At 40.6% G+C, this 25675-nt stretch overlaps 2 protein-coding genes across 3 annotated transcripts in view; one reads left to right on the top strand and one right to left on the bottom strand.

The window, feature by feature from the left end:
• The window catches only part of stx8 (syntaxin 8), a 614579-nt gene that overhangs the window by 71654 nt on the left and 517250 nt on the right, over positions 1-25675 (bottom strand). The gene's annotated exons all lie outside the window — the stretch shown is intronic.
• cfap52 (cilia and flagella associated protein 52) lies at positions 2268-24151 on the top strand. 2 transcript variants are annotated; one of them, XM_084426361.1, is made up of 14 exons: positions 2268-2343; positions 2469-2668; positions 2808-2944; positions 3115-3243; positions 14635-14734; positions 14877-14993; positions 15284-15384; positions 15542-15712; positions 15839-15987; positions 18149-18294; positions 19228-19379; positions 20649-20751; positions 22132-22243; positions 22572-24151. In XM_084426361.1, exons 1-14 carry the CDS (start codon positions 2283-2285, stop codon positions 22745-22747), a joined length of 1854 nt encoding a protein of 617 aa, XP_084282487.1. In that variant the 5' UTR covers positions 2268-2282; the 3' UTR covers positions 22748-24151. The 2 variants fall into 2 exon arrangements, with proteins under 2 accessions (XP_084282487.1, XP_084282488.1); XM_084426362.1 differs by having other exon boundaries at positions 2287-2343; positions 2549-2668.

The following is a 25675-nucleotide window of genomic DNA, read 5'->3' as shown; positions in this document are numbered from 1 at the left end:
TATTTTGAAGAATGTCGATAACCAAACAGTTGATTGGCCCCATTGACTTCCATAATATGGGGGAAAAAAATTATGGAAATCAGTGGGCTCTATCAACCGTTTGGTTACCATCATTTTTCAAAATATCTTCTTTTGTGTGAAAAACGTGCATGTGCTTTTATTTATGTTTGATGATTACTTTTGCAATTGTTCATGTACATTTTGAAGCTTGAAATGTTGATTAGACTTTCAATGGATGGACGAACGAAAGTCGACCGTTTTGGAACGACATGAAGGTGGGTAAATGACGACAGAATTTTTATTTTATTTTCAAGTGAACTAAAATTTTAATGTTAATGAACTAATCAACCAGTCCTCTATGACAAACTATTAAATAAACTTATTTGCAAAGAATAGGCTAAACAAACAACAACCTGATGTTTGTCAAAGTAAAATGTATCTATATTTCACATATGCAACGACAGAACCACCAATGTATTGAGTAAAGTATAATATAACTTATGAACTAGTCAACTGTAAACCAACATTTAAGTTCTATCACTTGCAACAATAAGAATATGAAAACAACACCCTGCCCAAGGTATGTTTCTTTTTCTTTTACACATTTACATCTTATCAACAATTCTCTCCAGCAGGTTTAGTAACTTCTCCTCTCTTGCCTCTGCTTTCCTCTCCCAGGCCTCAGACCTCTCTGCCTCTCTCTCCAGGAACTCCAAAACTGGATCCTTATGCTGCCTTTTTGGTGGTAAGGGGCTAAACCCCGGGTCGCTCTCATCTGTTTCAAGCAGCTCTGTGGAACTACAATTAGGGGATGCTGAAGAAATCAGAGACAGCTTCCAACCAATTGCTTCATTCATCAGCTCAAACCATTTCCAGTTTCTTGCAACTGTGTCCCCTGACTTGGTCTCCACACCTGATGACTGCTTCAGTTCCTACAAATATTTTGGGCAATGATAAGAGTGATTCATCTCAGACCTCATGTAATGAAATAACACAGTGACTAGCGTCTGCTCCAAAATAGAAAAATCACCATGAACAGCAGTCAATAAGAATTGTGTGGGTATTTCATAAATATAGCCTATACTGTCGACATCATACTGTTGACATGACAACTTTACATGCGCAAAATGTATTTAACAACTACTAAACTGCAGGAGTAGGCCTAATACTGATTTTATAATGGTTTTGACAGGCCTTGGAAGAAGTAAAAATTACTCAAATAAAACAATGCATGATTTGCAGTTTTATGTTTAATACTAATGCAAAAGACAAACCTTAAACTTTTTTGTAAGTTTGGCTTAAATGAACAACTACTAGTCGACTAAAAAAAAATAAAAAAAATTAGTCTGAGGTAGCCCTTATTCCACATATTTTCGAACCAGCAGGCCATTCTGGGTTGAGCGAGCGACCCTACGGAATGATCAGAAATGCGCTCTCCGCTCACGAGCTCTGATCGGAACAAACCCGAACCGTCTGCTGAACTTGCGCAGAAACATCAAAATAGACAGCCAGCTTTTTAAAATAGTTTTTAAAACTAAACGTTTAGACTATTTTAGTACAAATTATGAGCTTATTGACGATTTTTTATAATTCTTGACAAAATTAGAATATATAAATTATTAATTTTTTTTTTTTTTTGTGGGCCTGTTGAAAAGTGGGTGGGCCACCCATGACGCCGTGCCTGCAGTAGCCCTATGGCAGTAGCCGACAGTTATTTAGACTTAAATTATTTAGACATCATAATTAATAACAAAAAAACAAAAAACAAAAACAAAAAAAGCTGCAACATTCTACTCAGGAATTCTGACTGATTTTTTGTGTCTTCTAAAAAAAAATAAATAAAAAAAAACAGTTCGCGTAAAGAGAGTTAATTTCACTGAATCGATTCAAATGAAAACACATGACATGCCCTGGATAAACAATGTAGATGCTTTGATACCGTTGAATTACTTTCATCTTAGCAAATACCGAGAGTATTGTTTAAATTTTAAAGACCAAACAATCAAATGAGAGATTGTTCACAGTTCACCTTACCATTAAACCCAATAACAGCCTCTAATGCGAGCTGAGGGACTTCTTGCGTGTCTTCTGCCATCGTGATACAACTTGCAGCTTCGGATGTAAAGAGAATCGATTCACTGAAATTAACTCTCTTTACGCTACTGAGCAACGAGTCCAAACACAGCGTGCCACTGTTGCCTAGATACGTGTGTTTAGCTCCCGAAGCCAGCACCATTTTCAACCGTTTTCAACACACATCCGAAGCTGCAAGTTGTATCACGATGGCAGAAGACACGCAAGAAGTCCCTCAGCTCGCATTAGAGGCTGTTATTGGGTTTAATGGTAAGGTGAACTGTGAACAATCTCTCATTTGATTGTTTGGTCTTTAAAATTTAAGTTTAAAAACTCGGTATTTGCTAAGATGAAAGTAATTCAACGGTATCAAAGCATCTACATTGTTTATCCAGGGCATGTGTTTTCTGGACTCAAAGTGCATCCAGACAGAGAACATATTATTTATCCTCTTGGCTGCACTGTTATTATTAAGAGTCTGAGAAGTGGAAAACAGGATTTCCTTCATGGCCACACGAACAACGTCTCTTGCATTTCTGTGTCTAAAAGTGGGCGCTATATTGCATCTGGACAGGTCACTTTCATGGGTTTTAAGGTGAGCTGGAGCAATAAAAGTAGGAAAACACAATTTATTCACATATATACTGGCAGATGCTTTGTTTTACTGTAAGACAGGGCTCCCTTAGTAGTCCATTCTTATAACCTTGGAATGAGATGATCATTTCTCACTGCAGGCTGATGTTATTATCTGGGACTATGAGAAGAAGGAGATTTATGCGCGCCTTGAGCTCCATAAAGCTAAAGTTGAAGATCTTAGCTTCTCCCCAAATGACAAGTATCTGGTATCTCTGGGTGGACAGGATGATGGCAGGTAAGATACTTCTTATTGCAGTGATCTTAAATTGATTTCCCATTGCATATTTCGGTTTGGTTTCTCACCTCTTGTGGTTTGATTAGGCAATATATATATTTCTTTTATATTAATTAATCTAGATGTACATTAGAAAGTCATTTCTTAGCATGTTTACGTTATGGTTTTAGTATCGTGGTGTGGAACATCGAGAGTAAGAAGGCTATATGTGGCAGTCCTGCTTCAGCACAGAGTGCTGGTCACTGCTTCGCCATTGAGTTCACCAACCTGAATGATGAAATCTTTGTCTCAGCTGGAAGGTAAGTCCAATTTTGTGAGATATTTTTTTAGAGATACCAATAATTTTTAGTATAATGATGCACACTTAATCTCACATTAAATGATTTCTGAACGATCATATGATGTTTTGATTCATAGGCCTATATGAAACATTTTTAATGTTTCTTATGATCATCAAGTCTGCATTTATTTGATAAAAAACACACATAATTAATAATATTACAATTTAAAACAATGGTTTTCTGTTTTAATATACTTTAAAACATAATTTATTTCTGTGATGCAAAACTGAATTTTCATCAGCCATTACTCCAGTCTTCAGTGTCACATGATCCTTCAGAAATCATTATTGTGTGGGGGGTTATTGTGAGAATACACATATGGCCTGGGCGAATACGCAAGCCGACATGAGCGTGCTTGACTCAAAGGTGCCCTCTATTTGAAGAGAGCACCTGAGAAGCTACTGGCTCAACACGTAAGCTATAAAACCTAGCAAACGTATTAGGTCTCGCCCAACCCACAGCTCTACAAACATCTGCCAGCGAGGCACCCTGCGCCAGCACCCGGGAAGCAGCAACACTCCGGGTGGAGTGGGCATGCAGCCCTGGGGGACAAGGTACACCTTGGGTATCGTACGCCAAGATGATGGCATCCACTATCCAGTGGGCCAGCCTTTGCTTAGAGACTGCCTTCCCTTTCTGCAGGCCTCCGAAACAGATGAAGAGCTGATCTGAGGTTCTAAAGCTTTGCGTTCTGTCCAGATAAGTCCGTAAGGCGCGGAAAAGCTAGGGTTGAGTCTGCCTCCTCCAGGGGCGGCGCTTGCAAGTTCACCACTTGATCTCGAAAGGGAGTAGTGGGAACTTTCGGCACATATCCGGGCCAAGGTCTCAGTGTCACCTGAGAGTCAGCCGGCCTGAATTCCAGGCACGATTCGTCTACCGAGAAAGCGTGCAGGTCCCCTACCCTCTTGATAGAAGCCAGTGCAAGCAAGAGAACTGTCTTGAGAGACAGAATTTTTAACTCCACTGTCCGCAGGGGCTCAAAGGGAGGTCTCTGAAGTGCTGTTAACACCAGAGATAGGTCCCAAGAGCAGAGGTGGGAGTAAGTCACACATGTGCAAGTCACAAGCAAGTCTCAAGTCTTCAACCTTCAAGTCTCAAGCAAGTCCAAGTCAATTTTGAGAAAAGCAAGTCAAGTCAAGTCAAGTCACTGCTTTATGTCAAGTCAAGTCGTAGCTTGGGTCACAAGTCACCGGCAAGTCATTCAAACGTTTGATGATTTCACTGAATTTATATATTAAAATAAGTTAAAACTACAGAAGTTGTGGACTATGGTTTTATTTGCAACATTTTTTTTTTTAAATATGTATTTCCACATACAGCTGAGTGGTTACTACAATAAAAATCTAAAAAATAAATAAAATTTCAAACTACATAGCCTAAAATGTAAATGTAACTGAAATTAGGCCAACATTAAATCATGAAAAAATAAATATGCCTCAAACATTGCAGAAGACCATTAAAAGGTATTAAAACAATTCACAAAAAGTATAATGGTTCCTATGCCACCAAATGGTATTCTTCAAACTGGCATCCCCTTTATATAAGTTATATATATTTTAAATATGAAGTTAAATCCGCCTAGGCTAATTAAAAAAATAACTCATACTAGAGCAATTTTTCCACCACATTTTGAATTTTGGGTTATATATTAATTCTGCTGGCATTTTGCCCCCGACCCCCTGATAACATCTAACCCTGCTTTAAAAGAAACATAAAACATGACAAAACATTAACATTTTTTATGTTGTTTTTTGTCATTGGAAAGAACGACATATTTGGCTATAAAGCATGATTGGAAAGAAATGTGGCAAATGTTATACTGTCACAGTGTCTGTTGTGTTTCCACTGGGTGTCCACTAGGGGTCCCTTCCTTCCTGTTTCCATTCATCCTGGAACCACATTTCCCATAATCCTGGTTGGTCCCATCACTGGTGATTATTCCCTGCTGTTCCCAATTATGTTGTTAGTGTCTGTGCATATATACCCTGTTTGTGTTAGTTCATGTACGGAGTCATTATTGTATGTCACACGTCTACACCAAGGTCTGTTTCTAGTCTGTTCTCGTTTTTGTTCTTGCTTGTTTTGTTTTATTGTTATTCTGACAGATTAAATGGTTTTCGACACTGGCATGGACGACTACGATTCTGATTATTATAACTTAGACGCTTGCATGGATGACGATGATTTGGACTGCCCTGAGTACTGTGTTGCTGCATTTGGATCCACCCATTTCTCCGCTAGCGATCGTGACAGAATGACTCCGTCACAAAATGGATCCAGCAGCATGAACATTTTGCAGGCTTTTGCATTTGTGGTCCGTCAAAGGGAGGAGGCCATGACGCTCAGGGTTCCTAAAGACCTTTCGTTCGACGACAGAGAGTCTTTTAGAGGAGAGCGGTTGGCCCGATTTTCGGGGACCCGTGGAGCTCGCAGAGGAGGAAGTACTAGAGGTGAGCCCCGGACCCAGCCTCTACTTCAGTCTTCCTTCGACCATGGTTCAGTGATACGCGGCCCAGAACACCCTTCGCCGCGGGTCCTGTCCCGTCCTGAACCTGCACCTTGCCAGAAGGGACGACGGAGGAGGAGGAAGACTTCCTCCGTGACAGTTCCGGTGGTCCCAGTTCCGGTGGTCCCGAGTCCGGTGGTCCCAGTTCCGGTGGTCCCTGTTCCGGTGGTTCCCGTTCTGGTGGTCCCAGTTCCGGTGGTCCGGAGACGGAGGAGGAAGAGAAAGGCCTCCTCAATGACCTGTCCGGTGGTCCCTGTTCCGGTGGTCCCTGTTCCGGTGGTCCCGAGTCCGGTGGTCCCGAGTCCGGTGGTCCCGAGTCCGGTGGTCCCAGTTCCGGTGGTCCCGGAGGCCGCCCCCTCCGAGCAGCTCGCTGTCATCCCTGAGATCATCTCGGAGCCGCCCACCATCAGTCCTGCCACGACCAAGAGAGCGGTCTTCCTCTTCTATGCAGTGGCGGTACTGCATGCGTGGAGGAAGCACAGCACGCCTACCGAGCCTGGGTCTTCGGACAAGATGGTCGCCGCCGAGAGTGTTCACGTCACGTCTGCCGAGCCTGTGTCTTCGGACAAGATGGCCGCCGCCGAGCCTGTTCACGTCACGCCTGCCGAGCCTATGTCTTCGGACAAGATGGCTGCCGCCGAGCCTGTTCACGTCATTCCTGCCGAGCCTGTGTCTTCGGACAAGATGGCCGCCGCCGAGCCTGTTCACGTCATGCCTGCCGAGCCTGTGTCTTCGGACAAGATGGCCGCCGCCGAGCCTGTGTCCCCTGACAAGATGGCCGCCGTCGAGCCTGTGTCTGTTCCTGAGCCTGAGCCGGTGGTGTCTGTTCCTGAGCCTGAGCCGGTGGTGTCTGTTCCTGAGCCTGAGCCGGTGGTGTCTGTTCCTGAGCCTGAGCCGGTGGTGTCTGTTCCTGAGCCTGAGCCGGTGGTGTCTGTTCCTGAGCCTGAGCCGGTGGTGTCTGTTCCTGAGCCTGAGCCGGTGGTGTCTGTTCCTGAGCCTGAGCCGGTGATGTCAGTTCCAGTGCCTGAGTCGGTGGTGCCAGTTCCTGAGCCAGTGGTGTCTGTTCCAGTTCCTGAGCCAGTGGTGTCTGAGCCAGTGGTGTCTGTTCCAGTTCCTGAGCCGGTGGTGTCTGTTTCTGAGTCGGTGGTATCTGTTCCTGAGCCGGTGGTGTCTGAGCCGGTGTTCTCTGTTCCTGAGCCGGTGGTGTCTTTTCCTGAGCCGGTGCCTGTTTCGTGGCCGCCCGAAGGGTCGTCTCCGCCCTGGCCGCCCGAGGGGTCGTCTCCGCCATGGCCGCCCGAGGGGTCGTCTCAGCCCTGGCTGCCTGCACGATCTACTCCGCCCTGGCCGCCTGAGGGAGAGTCTCCGCCGTGGCCTCCTGAAGGGTCGTCTCCGCCGTGGCCACCTGAAGGGTCATCTCCGCCCAGACCGCCTGATGGACTATCTGTTCCGCCCTGGCCGCCTGAAGGGTCGTCTCCGCCCAGGCCGCCCGATGAACTGTCACCCCCAGTGTTCATTCCCTCCCATGGTCCTGGCCCTCCGTCCCTCCCCCTGATCCCCCACAGTTCCACCTCCCTCCTGGACTTTTTGTTTGATTTTTGTTTGCTATTATGGAGCTTCTGGTAGCCGCTCCGTAAGGAGGGGGTTATGTCACAGTGTCTGTTGTGTTTCCACTGGGTGTCCACTAGGGGTCCCTTCCTTCCTGTTTCCATTCATCCTGGAACCACATTTCCCATAATCCTGGTTGGTCCCATCACTGGTGATTATTCCCTGCTGTTCCCAATTATGTTGTTAGTGTCTGTGCATATATACCCTGTTTGTGTTAGTTCATGTACGGAGTCATTATTGTATGTCACACGTCTACACCAAGGTCTGTTTCTAGTCTGTTCTCGTTTTTGTTCTTGCTTGTTTTGTTTTATTGTTATTCTGACAGATTAAATGGTTTTCGACACTGGCATGGACGACTACGATTCTGATTATTATAACTTAGACGCTTGCATGGAAGAGGTGTTAGTGAGGCCAGTAGGGGGTGCTCACCCTGTGGTCTGTGTGGGTCCTAACGCCCCAGTGTAGTGACGGGGACACTATACTGTCAAAGAGCACCGTCCTTCGGATGAGACGTAAAACCGAGGTCCTGACTCTCTGTGGTCATTAAAAATCCCATGGCACTTCTCGTAAAGAGTAGGGGTGTAACCCCGGTGTCCTGGCCACATTCCACCCATTGGCCCTTAACAATCATGGCCTTCTAATAATCCCCTTCCATTGAATTGGCTCTATCACTCTCACTCTCTCCTCTCTCCACCTATAGCTGGTGTGTGGTGAGCGCACTGGCGCCGTTGTACTGTGGCTGCCGTCGCATCATCCAAGTGGATGCTATACACTGGTGGTGGTTGAGGAGAGATCCCCTGATATGATTGTAAAGCGCTTTGGGTGTACAGTAGTACATATGAAAGCGCTATATAAATGCCTCATTCATTCATTCATTCATGGATGACGATGATTTGGACTGCCCTGAGTACTGTGTTGCTGCATTTGGATCCACCCATTTCTCCGCTAGCGATCGTGACATATACAAAACATATGCCATCATTAATTATCATTTGAATATTGACAACATTAAGCTACATTTGAAAACATAATTGTGTATAAAGAGGCATGCTGTTTTTACCAATATTCTCTCTAGATTTAAAGATTTAGTTTTAAAGAAAGTCAAATTAACAAACAGGTTAAACAAGCCATAGCTTACTTTTAGACGTGGTGAATGAAGTTCGACTGTTCGAGCTTGTGATGGTCGTCCGATATCCCTTGCCAGTTATTATGCGTACAGCAAATCTTCTTGTATGAATATGGTCAATTTTAGTCTTTATATCCAAAAAGAAACGATGCTGGGAGATGCCATGGGACAACGATGCCTTGTGTTTTTATATCTAGCGCGCTCACCGCGATGTGTTTTTTCTGTGCTTGTGCAGCGTCACGCAAACGATCAGAATCTGATGACTGGCGTCAATGGTTCCGTTGCTTTCATTTTGTTCATCAATTGATGTTGCGATGATTTATATAAAAATGTATATCAAGTCATTCTCGAGTCATACAGTTCAAGTCAAGTCAAGTCTCGAGTCATTGGATCTCAAGTCAAAGTCAAGTCGAGTCATTTTCTTAATTTAGTCAAGCAAGTCTCAAGTCCTTAAATTTGCGACTCGAGTCTGACTCGAGTCAAGTCATGTGACTCGAGTCCCCCATCTCTGCCCAAGAGGGTTTGGAAGAGATGCGAGGAGGGTTCAACCTCCTTGCTCCCTTAAGGAACCTGACGATCAGATTGTGCTTCCCCAGGGATTTCTCACCAACTGCATTGTGATGTGCGGCAATAGAGGCAACATACACTTTGAGGGTGGAGGGAGACAGCCCTCGCTCCAACCCCTCTTGCAGGAAAGAAAGCACCGATCCGACGGAACAAACTCTGGGGTTTTCTCCGTGAGAAGAACACCAATCGACAAACAGGTTCCACCTCGATGCATAAGCCAGTCTTGTGGAGGGGGCTCTAGCAGAGGTGATAGTGTCTACGACAGCTTGTGGTAGACCCCTCAGAACCTCCACTTCCCATCCAAGGACCAGACCTGGAGTCTCCACAGGTCTGGACGTGGGTGCAAAATGGTGCCCTGCCCCTGAGAGAGAAGGTCCTCCCTCAGGGGGATGGGCCAGGGAGGGGCTGAAGAGAGGAGTATAAGTTTGAAGAACCAGGTCCAGTTGGGCCAATAAGGGGCAACTAGCAAGACCTGCTCCTCTTCCTCCCTGACTCTGCACAGTAACTGTGGAATTAGGCTCACCGGGGGAAACGCATACTTGCGTAGACCCGTCGGCCAGCTGTGTGCCAGTGCATCCACACCTAGAGAGTCCTTGGTTAGTGAATAAAACAACTGGCAGTGGGTCGTTTCTGGAGAGGCAAACAGGTCTACCTGTGCGGACCCGAAACGATCCCAGATCAGCTGAACCGACTGGGGGTGGAGTCGCCATTCCGTAGGCTTTATTTGCTGTCGTGAGAGCCTGTCAGCGGCACGATTGAGCAGACCTGGAATATGAATGGCACGAAGCGACCTCAGATGCTTCTGACTCCACCAAAGGAGGAGGCGGGCGAGTTGTGTCAGATGACGTGAACGTGCACCACCTTGCTTGTTGATGTATGACACGGTCGTGGTATTGTCCGATCTGACCAGTAAATGCTTGCCGAGCAGCGGCGTTTTGAGGCGTCTCAAAGCAAGTAGTACCGCTAACAACTCGCTAACAATTGATATGCCAATGCAGCTGAGGACCTGTCCAGCGTCCTGCTACTGCATACCCGTTGTGCGTGGCCCCCCAACCTGTCTTGGAGGGGGTCTGTGTATGTATCACACGAACCTGCCTCCACTTGGTGGCATTGAGTACGGGAGGAGGCAAACCTGGGTCCTTGAACCGTACTCATCTGCCAACTGGCGACACGAGGGGATTGAGGCAGGCCAGACTGATCTGGGGTGTCTGATAATCTGAACCTCTTGAAACCCAGGGTTGAGAATTTCTGTCCCTTTGGCGATTCGGAAACCACTGTACTCCGGAGAGACAATGGTGGAACAACAACCACCAGAGAAACTTTCGTCCCCAACCCTGGGTGGCCTGTATCAGGGACGCTTACTCCTGCCTCCTGGACTGGCAAGATCTGACACAGGCTGGGCAGCCTGCCTACGGCTAGCTCTATGCTGAGGCCCGAGCTGTGGCGGGGGCCTAACAGGCTGAGCTGCCTTAGGGGGGCGCCCTCTGCGACGTGCTGGTGGAGTGACTGCTAGCTCAGCAGGCCTTCGCGGCAGGGTGTGTCGGGCTTCCTCCACCTGCGACTGAGCTACAGAAGGCTGTTGGGCACCACCCACTGTAGCGTCGCCGAACAACCCCATCTGGGAAATTGGGGAGTCCAGGATCCGAACCTTATCCGCATCCTCCATATCAACCAGACCGAGCCAATAATCATGCTGCTGAACCACCAGAGTGGACATTGCCAGACCGATCGCGCAGGTTGCCACACTTGTGCTCCGAAGAGCCAAATCGGTTGCCTTACAGAGCTCACCCATGAGCTGACAGTCTGGCCTACCCTTTTGCACGTCCTGGATTGTTTTATATGGAATAACGCCCTTCACCAGTGCTGGAGCACACAGGGATGTCCGCGGCGACACTGACTGGAAACCCCGTCAGTGAAGCACTCACTTTCCTCGCCCTTTAACCGACCGTCAGCCAACAAACACAAAGGTTGCTGTGAGAACAGCAGTTAAGAGATTCAGAAGCTCGCGATCACCGCTGCCACACGCTGTAACGTCAGCACTGGGAGAGCTTCCAACAGAAGTGCCGACACACACAGGCTTGTTATTAAAGTACACTTTCAGAGATATCGACATAACAACCGATCGGCTCCGAAGTGAAAAGAATGAATGGTGGGTGCATCCACTTCCCTGTTATACCCGTGCTGCAGGGCGGGGCGTGGATTGCGCACCTGCCAAAGCTCATTTGGCTTGATTTGTATACTATATCGAAGACATCTGGCTCCCTGGCGTGATCCCATCAGTCGGTACGATTGACTAAGTCGAACGTTACCCGACTGAAAGGGAACGTCTCGGTTACCAATGTAACCCTCGTTCCCTGAAGGAGGGAACGGAGACTTAGTCCCCTTGCCACTATTACTGGACCACCGCTGACCGGGTTCCGCTCGGCTCCTCAGCGAAAAAAAAAAGAATGGTGGGTGCATCCACTTCCCTGTTATACCCACGCTGCAGGGCGGGGCGTGGATTGCGCTCATTTGGCTTGATTTGTATACTATATCAAAGACATCTGGCTCCCTGGCGTGATCCCATCAGTCGGTACGATCGACTAAGTCGAACGTTACCCGACTGAAAGGGAACAGCATTTATTTAAAATAGAAAAGTTTCTAACAATATAAATCTTTATTATAAATTTAACAAATCCTTACTGAATAAAAGTATTAATTTCTTTCAAAAAAAGAAAGAAAAAAAAATACTGACCCTAAACTTTTGGTAGTGTATATTGTTAAAAAAAAAAATTTAATTTCTATTTCAAAGAAATGCTGTTCTTTTTTCTTTCTTTTTTTACTTTTTATTCATCAAAGAATCCTGAAAAAAGTATCATATGTTGTAAAAAAATATTAAGCAGCACTTTTGTTTCCAACATTGATAATAAATCAGCATATTCAAATGATTTCTGAAGGATCATGTGACTGAAGACTGGAGTAATGGCTGATGAAACTTCAGCTTTGCATCACGGAAACAAATTATATTTTAAAAGCATATTAAAATAGACAACCATTATTTTAAACTGTAATAATATTTCACAATATTACTGTTTTTTCTTTATTTTTTCAAATAAATGCAGGCTTGATGAGCATAAGAGACTTCTTTCAAAAACATTAAAAATAATAATGTTGGTACACACACACTTAATGTCACATTAAATCATGAGATTGTTGTGCATACAAAAATCTCAATTGATTATTAAATTTAAAACCAAAATGAACATTTGAAATGCAAACAAATATTTCCTATACTGGCACACCAAAGCAAAAGATAAAAGTAAGCATATTATTTGGTGAAGAGTCTAACATACCTTTTGCACAATTATGTAATTTATATATTTACTAGTGCAAAATACCCGTGAAAAATCAGTGTGGAAATTATGCTCCTTCTAAAGAGCTATTTTTGCCGTGTGTGTTTTTAGTAATTGTTGGTTTGGTGTGTTTGAGTGCTCATTGTTACAATTACACAGCAAAAGTTCAGTGACAATTTTATTTGTGCATGGTAGAAAGCACAAAGTGAACTCTGAGAAAACGCTATGCTTGAGCAAACAGTTTGTGAATAGGCTACTACAAATGATGCCCGTGAAAGAGACTGTGAACACATTGAATAGGATATGTTTAGTTGGTGAATAGCATAGGCTACTATTACACAGTAGCGATAACGTTAAGCGCACCTGAATGAAATATAATATTCAGAAGTAAACAGCATAGCTGACTTACAGATTCACTTAACATCCACAAATGAATAAGCGCGTCGATTCAGGGAGCAGTGCAAAGTGCCCGTGCAAAATCAGTTTTTGTGAGCTGATTGCCGTCAAAAAAGTTCAGAAGATATTTCTTAGCGATGGCTGATTCCAACAGTTTCAATATGATAAAAAAATACTTTTATATTGATTCAATGGATTAATTGCATTTTGAAAAAAAAAAAAAAGTGTCATGAATTTATTGCATTTTTTGGGGGAAATTATTGCATTTTTGGGGGAAAAAAGATTTGAATTTGTTATGTTATTTTAACCTAAAGATGCTATGTGAAAGTTTGAAACAGAAAATAGTGGTTTTCATCTTGCCACTTTCTTGGTAAAGAAAACACATTTTTACTCAAATTAATCTAAATGGATTTATCACGTTCTGGAACCAAACTATAATATATAGAAGTAAACAGTGTAGCTGACTGAGGCCCCGTCCACACTACTGCGTTTTCGTTTAGAAACGGAGAATTAAAACGAATACGATCTCCGTCCACACCAGCGTTTTAGCTGCGTATTAGAATTGATCTCCGTCCACATTAAAACGACTGAAAACATTGTCACTATTTTACCGGGAATTGTCACAGATCGCTCGAATAATAGCTTGCCTCCGGCGCATGTAGGCAGTTAGCATTGTAAAATGCAGAATTTACTTGCACAACAGCTGCTAGAAAAGATATAGCCTACGCCATGACTGATGACACCCAATCATAGATCCGAGCGTGAGCCTCTACTACGTCATCGTTTCTAAAGTCCTCCGTTTTGACCCGTCCACACTAAAATGCCCTCCGGAGATTCAAAACGAAAAACGGGTCGGCAGCGTTTCTAAACTTCTCCGTTTTGGGTCTCCTTTTTTTGGCGTTTTAGTGTGGACGGGAGGTGCAAACGTAGCAAAAGGTCTCCGTTTTTAAACGAAAACGCAGTAGTGTGGACGGGGCCTGAGTGTTTATGTCAGAATGTTTATTTTTAAACCACAACCTTCTTGGGGCTTCTTTGACCGATACAACCCTCTAATGTCAGAATGTTTATTTTTAAACCACAACCTTATAAAAATGATATATTTAACGATATCTTTTGCATTTCTCATCCAAACAACATCAAACTTGGCACTGCACTTATTCATGCCCGTGGCAAGACACCTGTCGAATTTGAAATCCATCGGACTAACAGTTCGAGAGATATGCGGTTAACAGACACACACACACACAGACAGACAGACAGACACACAGACAGACAGATGTTTCTGTAATTTATAGATAGATGGATTTATCACGTTTTGGAACCAAACTATAATATTCAGAAGTAAACAGTGTAGCTGACAGATTGTCAGAATGTTTATTTTTAAACCACAACCTTCTTGGGGCTTCTTTGACCGATGTTTATTTTTAAACCACAACCTTCTAAAAATGATATATTTAACGATATCTTTTGCATTTCTCATCCAAACAACGTCAAACTTGGCACTGCACTTACTCATGCCCGTGGCAAGACACCTGTCGAGTTTGAAATCCATCGGACTAACGATTCGAGAGATATGCGGTTAACAGACACACACACACACACACACAGACAGACAGACAGACAGACACACAGACAGACACACAGACAGACAGACGTTTCTGTAATTTATAGATAGATGTAATATTCTGTAGTCAGAAATCAGCTGAGCACTATATATACTACAGATTGATGTAGTGTGTGCGTGAAAAAAAGTGCTTATCGCTTTCTGCACATGTTAATTTAGAGTGTGTTTGTTTGTTGTTGTTTTTTCCCCCAAGTGGAACTCTACGTGTGTGGGAACTGGATTTACCCAACAGAAAGATCCGGCCCACAGAATGTCAGACTGGACAGCTTAAGAGAATTGTCAAATGCCTTGAGGTGAGTGAGAATCACGGCTACTGCCGGTTCTGGTTCTCTCTTCTTCTTTTTTTACCTGCTCATTCCATAGGTGGTTTTCAACGTTTTTTTGAATGGCTAAAACTGGTATATAAAACATCACTAAACGTAAAGTGTTTTTCAGATCCCAAATGATGATAATTATTTCTACTGTGGAACTACAAGTGGGGATATTCTGAAAGTGAACCTGAAGACTAGGTTGCTCAACAGCTGTGGACCTGTTAAACAAAAGTTCAGCAAGGTGAACCTACTAATTTTTTTTTTTTAAGTTGCCTCTTTATACATTAGATGCATGACTTCTGAAAAAATGCACTGATGCACATTATGTGAATTGTTTTCAAAATAATGCACTGTAAATATTTAATTTCTCTTTGACTGTTTTATTATCTCTTTGACTACTGCTATTATTTATTGCACTACACAGTCCAAGAAACATGATTAAACAGAGACACAAAAAACAAGCTGAACAACTAGTTTGAACAAAAACAAAAAAAGGATGAAATTTTAAAATGCTTTGTCTTGTTGTCGCAGGGAGTGAACTCTCTTAAAGTCTTGAAGACCGGTGATATTTTAGTTGGATCAGGAGATGGGATGTTGACTTTGTGCTCAGGAGGGAATTTCAAAACCATAAAGTCTGTAACAACCTTGGTTTCCTCTTCTTTCCTCTTCTCAGTTTTTTTATTTTCTTTTATGTGCTCTTTGTTTTCCTCATTTGTTATTATTTATTGTTTCTATCTGCCTTCCTTTCATTCAACCACTAATTACAGTTAACTATATGATTTGTGACAGGAGTGTTCAGTTGGAGGGAGGGGTGACGTCAGTTGCCCTGCGTGGAGAAGGCCATCAGTTTTTCGTCGGGACAGAGACAGCACAGATCTATAGTTTAAGCTATGCTGACTTCAAACCAGAGCTCATTGCTACAAATCATAACAGTTCTGTAAAGGATGTGGCCTTTCCTTTGTGAGTAATACATATGAACACCTCTCTTCTGCCACCAGAGGGAGACATTAGCTTTGTATCGGTGGCCTATGTAAAATTCATTGACATCCATCTATTTATGCAAATCCTCTCTATCACTCTCAACAGTGGGACGTCAGAGCTCTTTGCCACCTGTTCACAGAATGATATAAGAGTGTGGCATGCTGAGTCCTCCAAGGAACTTCTGCGTATCACAGTGCCCAACATAACATGCAACGCTCTGGGCTTTATGCAAGATGGCCTGAGCATCTTCAGTGGTCAGTCTCATACAGGATGACCTGTTGAAATGGTTTGAGGAGCATAGCGTTGCTTTTCTATGTTGATGTATTTTCCGTTTGAAACACTTTTTGTACACTCCTTGGCACAAAAAAAAAAAAAGGTGGCCAAGCCAAAAATGGCAAAATATGTAGTGGTATTTAATCACAAATCACTGGTCAGGAAATTAGCAAGATTTGCACACCTACTGTAGATAAAGTAACAGCACGGAATACCCTTCTCCAATTTGTAGAATCTTTTTACAGGAAGAAGAGTCAGGCTACGTCTACATTAATCTGGATAGATTTGAAAACGGAGTTTTGGTTTCAAACGCTCTCCGTCCACATTAGCGTGAATGAAACGTTTTGTTTGACTTTGTGTGTAACACTTTGAAACGTTTTGAACACTTGAAACGTTTTCAAGTGTTTTCCAAAAGTTTCTCATCCACACTGAAATGTCGGAAAACTCTAAATTCACCATACAGCGCATGTGTAAACCCTCATAAAAGCTCACTTAGATGATACAGACAGAACAAGACAGAATGAAGTTACCACGCAATTTTTCTGGCAGGATCATTTTATTTAGCAAAATATCTCACCATTCACCAGTGTGTGCAGGTCACACTCACCATTTTATGTTTGGTCTACAACGCAACTGGTCTCATGTTTTGCCGCAGGACAGCATATGCGAGTGAATTTTCTTTACATCTTTACAGGACTATGAAATGAAGAGTGCAAAGTAATATATTTTAGCAGCTGTGTGAAAGTGAATAGCACATAACAGGCACAATACAGGTATAAACATGAATATATATGGGTTCAAAATGCGTCACATGACTAAACTTACATCATCGTTTTTAAATACCACTACTACGCAAAAACGGCGTTTTCAAATGTATCCACTTTGGAGAGCATTTTCAAAAAGCTTAGTTTTTGTTGCTAAAAACGCAGTCTCAGTGTGGACGGAAGGCCAAAAGTGAGAGAAAAAGATGTGTTTTCAGTGTGGACAAGGCCTCTGTGTTATTCCACTCAATGTTGATGGCTTTAAACAGTTCATGAGCAGTTGAAAAATGTCTCCTAGGTCGTTTGAGTTCATTTGTGAGACCAAATATTCACTATAGTCTTCAAATCTGGACTCTGACATGGCCAAAACATGAGCCTTGATGGCCTTGTTCTCAAGCCACTTCTTGGTTGTCTTTGAAATTTGGGCAGGAGCATTGTCTTGTTGAAAAATAACATCTGATCATGTTAAGATAACGAAGCCAGCCATTCTGCAATATTTTCCTGTACTCCAAAGCTTAAAATGACTTTTCACAGTGAAGTAGCTCACCAATACCAGCAGCTAAAAAGGCTCCCCACACAATGAAACCTCTTCTTCATGCTTCGCTGTGGTAGAGAACAGAGATACATTTATTATTACACTTCTCTTTTTTTTCTAAAAAAAATAATAATTTTTTTTTTTTATTACACTTCTCACCAGATCTTCGAAGACACCCTCTGGATCATCACCATGCAACTTGTGTTTCATTGTGATTCATCACTCCACACAAATCTGCTGATTCACACTGAATCAAACTTCCAATTTCTGCCAAAAACTTAATTATGTCTTTGATGACAGACCGCAATGGCATTTTGCTAATTTCTTGACCAATAATTTGTGGTTAAGACAATTAAAAGCTCAGGGTTTAGCCATTTCTTTAGCCCAGGAGTGTTCAAGCTGTAATAAAAGTACAAGCTGTATCTTAACTAAAGACACAGACAAAACACGATACTACTTGGTGTTGCTAGTTTGATGCTGGTTAGATTTATAATTTTAATTTAAATAATATATAATAAATGGATGTTTAACATTGTAAAGGTTTTTTTTTTTTTTTTTTTTTGAATATGATTTATTGGATTATTTACTTGTGAAAGTTTTTTTTGTATTATTTTATTTTATTTTTTACAGTTTTTGCAGTACACTAGAATACAGATGACCTCAAAACTTATAGACATGGAGTCACTAAACTCCAATAATTAATTCACAGGGTCTTTTTACCGGTATTTAGTAATAATAAAAAGTTTGAATTATGCACGAACGTGCTAATTAATTCACTCATTTAACACGTTTGGAGTTCAGTACAATGCAGTTACAGCTTTCTTTATTTGATAACTTTTTTGACAGCTTGGAACGATGGGAAGATTCGTGTGTTCACTCCAGAGACCGGGAAGCTGAGGCTGATAATTCATGATGCCCACAGTATGGGAGTGACTGCCATAGCAGCAACCAATGACTGCAAGTGGATTGTCAGTGGAGGGGGAGAAGGACAGGTACGTGCTGTATCAGATACACATCATAAACTCACTCTTGAGAGCTGTGCTCATGTTTTTAGATTAAACAAATGACATTAAAGGGTTAGTTCACCCAAAAAAGAAAATTCTGTCATTAAGTAGCAATGTCATTGCAACTTTCAAGGCCCTGAAAGGTAGTAAAGACATCTTTAAAATAGTCCATGTGACTACAGTGGTTCAAATGTAATGTTATGAAGCAACGGCAATATTTATACAAACAAAACAAAAATAACAACTTTATTCAACAATTTATTCTCTTCTGTGACAGATCTCCTAGCATTTCATAGCATTACATTTTAACCACTGTATTCACATGGACTATTTTAACGATGTCTTTACTACCTTTCTGGGCCTTGCTGTCTATGGAGGGGTCAGAAAGCTCTCAGATTTCATCAAAAATATCTTAATTTGTGTTCGGAAGATGAACAAAGGGTGTGGAATGAGGGTGAGTAATTAATGACAGAATTGTCATTTTGGGGTGAACTAACCCTATAACCCACTTAGTTCATGGCTACTTACCTAATTCATTATAACAAATACATTTTTGTGAAATATTATTTTAAAATTAAATTAATTCCTTTTTTGAGGGGAAAAAAGGGCTGCGGAGTGAAACGAAACAATTTTAAAATGTATTAAAACAGTTTAGTTTCAGCCTTGGTGAGCATAGGAGACTTCTTTCAAAAACATTAAAAAACCTTTAAGACTCCAAAATTTTGAACAGTAGTGTATGTAGGAAACTAGTTTCCTTGGGAAACAATCAAATACACAGTTTAGCTTTTATTACACTACTACAGTATCTATTTTACAGAGCCATGCAATAATAAGTAGAGATGTTTTGGTTGTTTGTAATCTAAAACATCCTTACAATAAATGCAGAATAAATGTAAACCTTGACATCTCTCTGTAATGAAGGTGCGAGTCTGGGAGATATCCCAGAAATCCTATCGACTCATTGAGACCATGAAGGAGCATAAAGCCACAGTTAACTGTATTAAGATCAAGAGTAATGACAAGGAGTGTGTGACGGCCAGCTCTGATGGAGCCTGCATCATCTGGGACCTGGTGTAAGTTTGAAGAGCATCAGATCGTAGATATTGCCCTCATGTTATTAATCTATGCACAAGCTTGTCATGTGTTGAAAATAGTGCTGTTAAATCGATTAAACACTATTAATTGTATCTAACATAAAATGTTGTTTACATAGGCTAATAAATATATATATATATCATATATATATATATATATATGTGTGTGCGTATGTGTGTGTGTGTGCGCGTATACATATGCACACACACACACACACACACATATATACATATATATGTGTGTGTGTGTGTGTGTGTATACAGTATATATACACACACACACAGACATGTATAAATATATATACACACATATATTATGTAAACACAAACTTTTATGCTAGATGCGATTAATCGATTTGACAGCACTAGTTGAAAAGTTAAAGGGTTAGTTCATCCAGAAATGAAAATTGTGTCGTCAGTTACTCACCATCATCGTTGATGACGTTCCATGACGATTTTCGTTAATCTTCGGAACACAATAGACCTTAGTCAAGGTAGTGCCATATTTAATTTTTGACAGGAATGAAAAGGCTATGAGGGATAAAATACAGTGCGTTCAATGGATTGTACTGTTGTTTAACAATATACCAGTTGTTCAGCTGACGGAATGTCTTTGCGGAAAAACAACAACAACTTTCAGTAGGCAAAAGCTCCATAAAACAGTTGAGTTGTGAAAATGATCTAGGACCTTTATACAGTGCGTGCCATTGTAAAGACTGTACATCTATCCCTCACAGCCTTGTTTTCATCTGCGTTAAATTTAATATGGTGACTAAGGTCTATTGAAGATATTTTGAATGTCTTTTTGATTTTTAATTTCTGTCCCTCTATTGAAAGTCTATTCACCCAAAACTAAAGGAAATGCGGTTGAGCTTCCATTTGCCATTTTTGAGCGCTCTATGTATTTTCGCTGATCAGTGTTTATATGTGAATAAAAGTCTAAATTAAATCTGTTCATCATATAAAGTGATAGTGTCTCTTCAGAAGACTTGGATTAAACCACTCGATTCATATGGATTTATTTGACTACGTTACGAACGTTTTGAGGCATCCGATATTTGGGTGAATAGACATGAGAGTGAGTAATTGATGACAGAATTTTAATTTTTGGGTGACCTGTCCCTTTAAATCATACACCTTCACATGAACCAAATATTCAGAGTACTTAATTTGCTTTGTGAAAAAAAACATTTTATTTGATGTCATCTTTAACTTTATCTGTCTGGGTTCTTCTGATTTCCCATTCAGGAGGTTCATCAGGAATCAAATGGTCTTGTCCAACACCCTGTTCAGTGTTGTATGTTACCACCCTGAGGAATACCAGATCATCACCAGTGGCACTGACAGAAAGGTACAAGACTAGACTGATCTAGACTGATGTACTGGCATGTGTTTGAGAGAAACGTGGCCAGAAAGAGAGAGAGAGAGAGATGGATAGGTGAGAGAGTAGAAAAAATGTTCAGAGATAGATACTGTGTGCACAACAACTAGCTGACTAGCTCTCCTAGTCTCCTGTGGATGTACTTTAGTATGATCCGCTCATTCTACTCTGTGCCAAATAGTCCATCTGCTAGTTTAGGGCACAGCATCAGTGTCAATTTAAAGAGCTTATTATAACACGTATGGTCGGCTGTGTACATGCGTCCATCACACAGAAGCAAAGGAAAAATTGCTTTCATTCATATTTCATCTGTGGGGGGAAAAAAAGTAAAAAATGTTACATCATGATGTTATGTTTTATTTAAAGACCTTATATTATTTGCTAGTAGCTTAATTTATTATCAACAATGGTATCAAAGGAGCGTGTATAACATTTTGATGAAATATTTGCTGCATTTGGATAACGAACAAACGTGTGTGGTTCAATTTCAGCCATCTAATAGCAGTAATTAATAATACTCAAGACTGTAGCCAAACAAACACAAATATGACTCCATTGTTGTCCAGGAAAAGCAGCCAAAACCAGCACAGTAGGTACAGTACTTGAAAGGACACAATGCTGGGGTCATGCCGGATACCCAATGCTGGCGCAAAGCCTGCTGGGACAGATCCATCTCAATGAGGCGTACCAGACCTGCTCTGTCTGAAAAAAAAGAAAGAAAGAAAAATTATTTATGACAGAACAATTCTATCAAGTTTTAAAAGGTAAAAGCACTTAAAACTTGATAGAATTGTTCTGCCATAAATCATTTTTCTCTTTCTTTTTTTTAAACATGTTTTGAACAGCCTCATAAGTATGAAGTTTGATACATGGACAGGATGTTTTAATAAAAGAAAATCATTCAGAATCAGAATTTCTTTCATTTATTTGTTCCTTTTTTAAATGAATAATCCAATTATCCAAAAAAAAGCAAAGCCATATTACAAAAGTGAACATCCCCATTACTGCTGAAATGCAATAAGTGACCTACGGAAATTCCATTTATGTAATATCTGTTGAGTACAGCGCAGGACAAAGAACAACTAAGGCTTAGAGCCATTTGTTTTTTCTTAAGTTGCACTATAACAAATTACATCTTGATTTTTCTCTCTTATCTGAGTGCATGCTGAGAAATTATATTGTCTTTCTCTATTTTTTCATACTTTTGATTGCTATTCAGTCAAATTTATCAGCCATCGTTGTGATTTATTTTATTTTATTAACAACCTTATTTATTTGTTTGTTACACCACCATTAAACCATTTAGACCAGGATAAGACATCTTACATGCAATCTTTAACCGTTCAACAGATTGGCTACTGGGAGGTGTATGATGGTTCTGCAATCCGAGAACTTGAGGGCTCCTTGTCCGGAGCTATAAATGGCATGCACATTTCTGAGGAGGGAAAATATTTTGTGACTGGTAGGTACCTTCAGTATCTTTTCTCATGCTGAGTTATTTTCACAGAGTCATTCTTCTGTCATATGGCAGATGTAACAGTAACAACAGGTGGCACAATAAACAATATAAACAGAAGTATGTATTACGCTGCAGAAAAGCATCATTCGCAAAACAGCTGGATAAATGTCTGCTCGCCAAACACTTGCAGAAATCAAACTGATCCCAGCAGTTATTTTTAAATGAGTTTCACAGTTTGAGACGATAAGGTGCTAATCTAATATTCCTGGTTTTAGTGCGTATTCATGCCGCTTTCTGCAGTTTAATGCTAAACATCAGACGTCTCTTTCAGGTGGAGATGACAAACTACTGAGGCTCTGGCTCTATTCTGATGGCGAAGTGACCCACGTTGGCATCGGGCACAGTGGAAGCATCACAAATGTGAGGATCTGTCCCAACAGCAGATATATTGTCAGCACCAGTGCCGATGGAGCTATCCTAAGGTGGAGATACCCACAACCCTCATAGAACCCTAAACAGTCAATAAGATCATCTAATGCAGTTCAGATATGATGATTATTAGAGAAATATAAATTTGCCTTGCACATATTATAAAAAATTTAAACCCAACAGAATAGATATTAAATTTGCTGTAATATTTTTTAAGAGCAAATGCAGGCCCTTTGGATTTCAGTTACTATATTTACACATAATATTACAAATGAACTTGTCACCATAATCTGCAAGAAAACATTATTGTATAATAAAGTATTTTAATGTCATAGAACCAAAAAGACTAATGGTACCTTCCGCTCCTTTTTCTTGCAAATAATTGTAGAACAAATTAGGTTATGAATTCTAATGAGATTTAAAGGTACCATTAAACAGTCCAACTCCAGTCATTTCATTGAAATAAAGCAGCTTAGAGCCCCAGTTTCTGAGGACTTTTTGTGAACTGCACTGTCAGCTAATATATCACCTGAGAATCTCCAGAGAGCTGGCGGGGGAGGTTTGGAGAAGTACAGCAAGGCATGAACCCAGCATCTGGATGTGCCTGTCCCAAATTTCCTCTCACCTATGAAGAAGTCTAAATAATGAATATCTTAACCCCTAACAGTAAGGATATTCAACCATATTCAGTCAGATAGGATTTTATTTGGAGGGAGATGAGGGGTGCTCTGCTAACTTGCATGCTTTGGCAATAAAAGTGGTTTCGTGTGAGGTTTCAAAAGCAATTTAGTTGAGATCTAATTAGTAACTGAAGATACGTATCAGAATCTTCAGTATCTATAAGTGAATATTATGCCATGCTTTACATTGTGACAGTTCATTGGTTTAGCCCACACTACAGACAGCACAGATCTGACTATCCAATGACCTTGTTGTTGTTGATATAAAGAAATAAAGTAGCAAAGCCAGTGGGTCCAATCACAGTGTTCTCAGTAATCATATACTGTAACAGTATGGTAAGGTGTCTGATAATAAAGATGCCTTTCAAAAGAGAAACACGTCTGATAAGACTAGGATCATAAATGTTGGTGTTTTACAGATTAGATGAAATCTGTAAAATCCTGTGCTGAGTTTATTCTTTTTCTGCGCTCCGTCTTCCTTGCTTATAAGCGTAATGGGGTTACAGTTATGAAAATACATGAATATGATTCAAGACATGAAAATAAATCATGGAGGCACTTTTAAAAGAAAGCACTCAGGGCAACAGTAGGGGGCTCTTAATGCTTTATGAAAAGACAGACCACAACTGTGGTATAATTGCTTATGAACCTCAGAATATTTATCATAATTAATGTTCATGTCAGTGGTTCACAAACTTTTTTACTCCATTTTGTTTCACAACAATATTGGGAGGCCCAATAACTTTTTCAATTTTTTTTAATTTATTGCAATTTAACTTTCTACAACTACAACTTTCTACAATATTTTAGAGCTTGATATAACTAGAAAACATATATATTAATTATAAAAATGCCCATGGAGTTTTATGATTTTATTAATTTACATGACATGATCTAGAAATTACACTTTACAAATGAGTCTTTTTCAAGACAGTAGGATCCCTGGTTCTTCTTATTCCTCATCTTCCTCTTCAAAAAAGCAAGCTGTTAAGGAGGTGAATTAAAATAAGAAACATTTCGATTTTTTGTTGATTTGACATATTTTAATGCTGGAATGTCTTATTTTAAATCATTTAAGTCATCTTGGCACCTTGGTCACTAGTTTTCACACACAAGAGTATTTATTTTATTTTTAATGAATAAATGACCAGATGAACCTCGGAATATGTATTGTCATCTACATTTACAGGACAAAAATTATTCCAGTTTCAGGAAATCTGAATATATGAGTATGTCCAAATGAAGGTCATTATGGAATCACGTGACCTTCGTATTGTCATTCATTGCAATATGATGTCATATTGCTCAGAAAATCCAAACGGCTTGATTGAGAGTGTTTAGATTTATTGAGGATAAAAAAAAAAAATGGTGAATGGATTTTTTTCATTGTATGGTGGTTGTGTCCACACACTGCAAAGACACATTTATATGCAAACACCATATAAAAGTGAATTTTGCATCTGATGACCTCTTTAAGAAAGGCTTAATTGGAATGTGAACATTAACTCCACATTTAAAATGTGAAAATCAAGTTTTTAATGTTGTTTATATGTATATGCTGTGTTTTTAACATGAGCAAATGAAAAATCGGGTAGATTTAGCCATATAACGAGGCAGCGGTCTGACTCCAAGATGGCGAACGGAAACATGGTTTGTGTGACATAAGCAACACATTATAGCTGTTTGATAACATAGTCAAGCAAAAGGCTAATCATATTAATTAACGTTATGTGTCCGACGTTGTAAAGAGTGATACAGATTGTGCAGTTTTTCTCAAGTTGACCGAGTGGATCTCTGTGAGTGAGTGAGGCGGGGTAATTTGCATATTACCACTAAGTCACATTTATTTAAATAGGGCTTTTTTTACAATACAGATTGTTTCAAATCAGCTTTACAGAGATAACAGGAAAGTAATGCAAAAAAGATCCAGAAGAAAATAGCCTCACAGTCCAGCTTAAATAAGTTCAGTGAGGTTTCATTTTTGTTGTAAAAAAGTTATTAATTTAGATTATTTGTATATTAGCAGCTCTGGAGAAAACCGTAATGTCATCGTCCAGCTCAATTCAGTTCTCATATAATGGTGTCAATGCAGGCAGATCAATATTATTGTTGAATATTAAATGTTAAATACTAAATGAAGCAAGGGTGTAGTTACATTCAAGCTATTTAAGGCATGAAGAGTTTATTTTTTATATGTAATTTTGGTGATCAAAGATTAGATTTAAGGGGGACTTTAAATACGGAATACATACAGCAATGTTTGTGTTTGGAGAGGATATAGTTGAGCAGCGATGAAGCAGGTAAATACAGGTGTAGATGGACTTCC

This window comes from Rutilus rutilus, assembly GCF_951802725.1.
Source record: "Rutilus rutilus genome assembly, chromosome: 12".
In the NCBI taxonomy this organism is placed as follows: Eukaryota; Metazoa; Chordata; class Actinopteri; order Cypriniformes; family Leuciscidae; genus Rutilus; species Rutilus rutilus.
The sequence above is the reverse complement of the archived record's forward strand: the minus strand, read 5'-3'. Positions and strand labels throughout refer to the sequence as shown.

What these genes read in the sequence shown, in the direction of transcription:
- cfap52 (XM_084426361.1), top strand. Translation starts at nt 2,283, where the DNA reads ATGGCAGAAGACACGCAAGAAGTCCCTCAGCTCGCATTAGAGGCTGTT. An exon ending in GGCTGTTATTGGGTTTAATG is followed by an intron (nt 2,344 to 2,468) that starts GTAAGGTGAACT and finishes TTGTTTATCCAG; the next exon opens with GGCATGTGTTTTCTGGACTC. An exon ending in GGGAAAATATTTTGTGACTG is followed by an intron (nt 22,244 to 22,571) that starts GTAGGTACCTTC and finishes CGTCTCTTTCAG; the next exon opens with GTGGAGATGACAAACTACTG.